This window comes from Cyprinodon variegatus, unplaced genomic scaffold (genome assembly GCF_000732505.1).
Source record: "Cyprinodon variegatus isolate N-32 unplaced genomic scaffold, C_variegatus-1.0 Scaffold58, whole genome shotgun sequence".
NCBI lineage: Eukaryota > Metazoa > Chordata > Actinopteri > Cyprinodontiformes > Cyprinodontidae > Cyprinodon > Cyprinodon variegatus.
This window is the reverse complement of record NW_015150511.1, coordinates 768,748-770,367: the sequence shown is the minus strand read 5'-3', so window position 1 is coordinate 770,367 and position 1,620 is coordinate 768,748. Positions and strand designations below refer to the sequence as shown.

Sequence of the window (1,620 nt, the reverse complement as noted above, 5' to 3'; positions counted from 1 at the left end):
CTTGTATTCTGTATAGCTGTGCCTCTACTAAACTTTCCGTTTTATCCATCTCACACATTCATTATTTTTTTTTAATGCTAGGTAGAAGCAGAGAGAACGATGTGATAATGATGACTTGTCTTTTTTCCAGGAGTTTAGCATGGTTTGCTAATGTCTATGGCAATGCTAGCATGAGCGGCTAACTTCCCACAAACAACTGAAGCTCTGTGTGTTAAATTGGTATTTGAAATGTTGCCAATCATCAACAATGGAGTTTTCAGAACTCTCTTTTCTTCATGGCTCTGCTGAAGAGGGTTCTACAAACCTTTAAAGAGGGTTCCACAGGCTTCTTAAAGCTGCTGGATCTACAGGCAGATCACTTATGCTTAGTTTTTCTTGACATGATGGAACGTTTTGGTGTAAAATGTTTTGTTTTTGTAATTAAATGTAGTCCTGAAAAGCAGAACCCTAGAGGTTAAAAAGAATCTACGTTCTTTCCACTGCGAGTCATTTGAAATGTTCCTGTCCGCTCAGCTCGTCATCCTCGGTTAATACTCTTCTGTGTTCAGGTTCCTCTCCAGGTTAGAAGGGATTGATCCGGACTCCTGTTCCCAGCGGGGAGAACGGGTTCACCTTGGCCCACATTAACGCATCATTTAGGGAAATGGCTGATTTATTGTCCTCCAGTAAAAACACTGGACCCTGAAAGAACCAGAACGTCAGCGTCAGAGTAAACACTCAGAGGAACACAGACGCCTAGAGAGGCTCACCTGGATCCTGTGTCCAGTGAAACAGGACAGGTGAAGGTCTGAGTGGCTCGGCAGGTTTGAGCCAGTCACGTAATCGGCTCCGTTCAGAACCAAGGTAGCTGGGGAGAGAAGGAAACGCCCGTCAGTGGATCGTCATTCCACATCATCAGCAACGTGAAAACAGCTGAACTCATCTAGAGACTTCATGGTCCAAAACCAGGAATCCCTTCGCTTACCTCAGATGAATCCAGACAGGTCTGCTTCTGCTTTCCTACATAATGGATCTTTTCAACCTGTGAATCTGAACAAACCAGCTGGAATAATTCTGGACGGTTACCTGGTTCTGTTGGCAGGATTCTCCTCTCCAGGCAGCTGAACTCCTCTGTCTGGCTCTCTGATGGTTGACTGTAAACAGACATGCATGTAGATATATTCAGTTTGTCACTGATAGGGGGCAGTGGTGTCAAAAGTACACACATTTTTTATTTAAGTAGAAGTATAGATACTGCAGTTAAAACACTCTGGTAAAAGTTGAAGTATCAACTTGACCTCTTTACTCAAGCAAAAGTGAAAAATTATGTGCTCCAAAAACTACTTAAAGTATAAAAGTATAAAGTAACCTTAAAAAAAAAAACAGCCAGATGCCACTATATGAATTAAAAGCTCAATTTTTCGACTATATCGAAAAATTCTTAGAGATAGGGCCAAGGATGAGGGAGGTCTTGTTGGTCTCCGTCTCCCGATACGCTCTCGCCTGTGTCCGACCTTTCAGACATAACATCTTTTTCTGAATCCATCATTGTAGCATGGCGTAGACAATTCACGTTAGCAGTTTGAAGAACACCTGCTTGCTTCTGATGATTTCCTTTAGCTAACCAATGAGTGTTTGCGT

At 42.5% G+C, this 1,620-nt stretch overlaps 1 protein-coding gene across 1 annotated transcript in view; it reads right to left on the bottom strand.

The window, feature by feature from the left end:
• Window positions 1–35: 35 nt before the first annotated feature.
• Window positions 36–1,620, bottom strand: part of wdr17 (WD repeat domain 17) — a 54,688-nt gene continuing 53,103 nt past the window's right edge. Inside the window, exons 24-26 of the mRNA XM_015371445.1 lie at window positions 1,066–1,133; window positions 750–847; window positions 36–681 (exon numbers count right to left, since the gene is read on the bottom strand). Of these exons, the coding sequence (XP_015226931.1) occupies window positions 562–681; window positions 750–847; window positions 1,066–1,133 (286 nt within the window). The 3' untranslated portion in view covers window positions 36–561. The remainder of the gene's footprint in view (window positions 682–749; window positions 848–1,065; window positions 1,134–1,620) is intronic.